The 2500-nt window shown below is 31.4% G+C and overlaps 1 protein-coding gene across 5 annotated transcripts in view; it reads left to right on the top strand.

Annotated features, from left to right (window-relative positions):
• The window catches only part of LOC125027982, a 30250-nt gene that overhangs the window by 25546 nt on the left and 2204 nt on the right, over nt 1-2500 (top strand). For 3 of the 5 annotated variants that reach the window (XM_047617208.1, XM_047617210.1, XM_047617205.1), the window contains 2 exons: nt 929-1025; nt 2223-2352. In XM_047617208.1, the coding sequence (XP_047473164.1) occupies nt 929-1025; nt 2223-2352 (227 nt within the window). The remainder of the gene's footprint in view (nt 1-928; nt 1026-2222; nt 2353-2500) is intronic. The other 2 variants (XM_047617207.1, XM_047617206.1) reach the window with 2 other exon arrangements.

The following is a 2500-nucleotide window of genomic DNA, read 5'->3' as shown; positions in this document are numbered from 1 at the left end:
CAGTAAGTAAGATCTGATAAGTAAGATTTTGATTGTAATGTTGAATTTATGTTTTCCAGTAAATAAGATTTTTAAAGTGTCTTTCAGTCAGTAAGTAAGTTTTTTCTCTGGAAGATTTGACGAGTAAGATTTTGAATGTAAGTGCAGTGGAAAGGTTGACTTGGATGTTACTGTATGTGTTTCTGTGTGTGTGTATATATATATATATATATATATATATTGATAAACAGGTAGCTAGATCGATGGATAGATAGATCCATAGATAGATAGATAAATAGTTACTTAGATGAGTCAAAGACAAGCGAGCGTTGGATACATGGACGTAGAAGATAGATGTATAGATACTGGTATAGAAATATATAGACATATACATGCATATAAATATATATATATACATATATATATATATATAATCTAGATAGATAGATATAAAATTTGTGTGTATATTTAGAGACATATAGACAGAATTTATATATGTGTATATATACATATATATGTGTGTGTGTTTGTGTTTATATATATATATATGTATATATATTAGTTCTCTTTCCAAGTGTTTCTTAATTTGTCTTCAGTAATCACAGATATCACTAGAAGAAAATGTACAATTTTAATACGCCCATATTAACATTTCTCTAAATAATAATTCAATTAACTTTGAGTATTGCTGTTATATTTTCCAATATATTAATGCAGGAGGAAATAGAGGTAATATACTTATAACGTATGTAATACCTTTCACACTGGGTAAGTTTTCAAAACGTTGTAATACTAATTCCATATGATAAAACCAAACAAAAGTATTTGATGTAGAAATATTTTTTTTTAATCCTGTATCCTTATTTATCTAATCAACGGAATAGACAAATATATGATTGTTTATTTGATTACTTATTTTCATTTTAACTACGTACACATTTCTTCGCAGATACGGAAGTCGGAACAGCTGTTTGGGTTATAGTCGTTTCTGTCCTGGTGTCCCTTCTCGTTGTCGCACTCGTCGGCTTCGGCATCGTCTTCATTGTGTAAGTTTAACCTTGATCGTGATGAATACATAGATTAATTAATTATAAATAAATAACCCTGATTGTATTGAATATATAAGTAAGTAAGTAAAAGAGATGAAGAGCTAAATGTGTTCTGTCAATAGTTGATCATTCTAATGAATTATTCGTATGTAAAGAGATGTCTTTATGGAACGAATTATAACATGGCCTCAATAACTTCAACATGCTAATGAAGTGGGCAGAGAATGGGTTCGCTCAAGGTACATATAAGACAGGTAGCACCTTTCCCAATTAGCCATTTGAACCCCGGAAGGAAATTTACTTTTTCCCTAAATGACTCTGATAACTGTTTATAATCGGCACACTTCGATACCTTAGATTAATGAGTGAAATTTTAGCTTTACTTCTGGTAGCTATGATAATAATGAGTAATTTATAAAAATAATTGCGTATCTAGCTATATCTGATATCTTATGGCGCACCCTCATTGGCTAAACGCAATCACGTTATTTCTGCCTTTTTATTTTCTTTTTTTGCCACAATTACTTTATGTAATTCTTTACGATAAACATTTCTTCAGTGGTTCAGTAATGACAATAGGAAAAATAAAATAATTATAATCGGAAAACAAACCAATAATAATAATCTGCAATGGATGAAGGTGAGGAGTTTTTAGCTGTTGTAAAGTAACTTGCTTACAATGTACCAAAACATACATAATCAAGAAAAGTGATTATGTAATTTTCCATTTAAATTTCCTTTTTTATCATATCTAGTATTAATCAAAATGTTACAAACAACTGCATTCCGTCTAATCTCAGGAAAGGAAAAACAAGCAACTCAACTGCCAGGCCTTTTGAAAAAAAAAAAAATCTATATATATATGTATATATATATATTAGTAATACTTATATTAATAACATAACAATATACAATGATAAGCGCATTGTATATATATATTTTTTTTTTGGGGGGGGGGAGGGGAATGTGTAAATATAAGCATTAAATGTCAAAAAGTAAAAAAAAAGTAGACTTGACAAATCGGATTACTCCCAGAGACCGAAACAAGTTGCCAGTTTGTTACTTCCTGAAAGTGGATGCACCTTAGATTTAAACAAATAATAATGATGATGTTCATAGGCTGTATCAGTTGCACCAATCAACTTGCGCTTAAAATTACTGAAACGAAAAATCCCCAACCTTAATAATCCACAGGAAGAAGAAGAAAAAGGAGAAGAACTACGACGAAAACAGCAGTGTGAGTGAAGTAAGTTTGAATTCGCTTGACCTCCGACCCTGGGAACACGAACACAGATGGCGTAGCAAGCGGGAGCCAGAGCCGAGTGTACGGATGCGTTTGTGTGGCTTGCTTCTTGTACTTTTTTGTAATAATATTTCCCGTAGGAGTTATGAATGGGGTTGAATATTTTCGTGATGCAAGGGAGGATATTGGTGTTTCGGTTTGTAGAGCTTTCAAGGCGCTATGCCGAAGT

The sequence above is a fragment of the Penaeus chinensis genome, chromosome 8 (genome assembly GCF_019202785.1).
Source record: "Penaeus chinensis breed Huanghai No. 1 chromosome 8, ASM1920278v2, whole genome shotgun sequence".
Lineage (NCBI taxonomy): Eukaryota > Metazoa > Arthropoda > Malacostraca > Decapoda > Penaeidae > Penaeus > Penaeus chinensis.
Note: the sequence above shows the minus strand (reverse complement) of the source record. Positions and strands in the feature narration are given on the sequence as shown.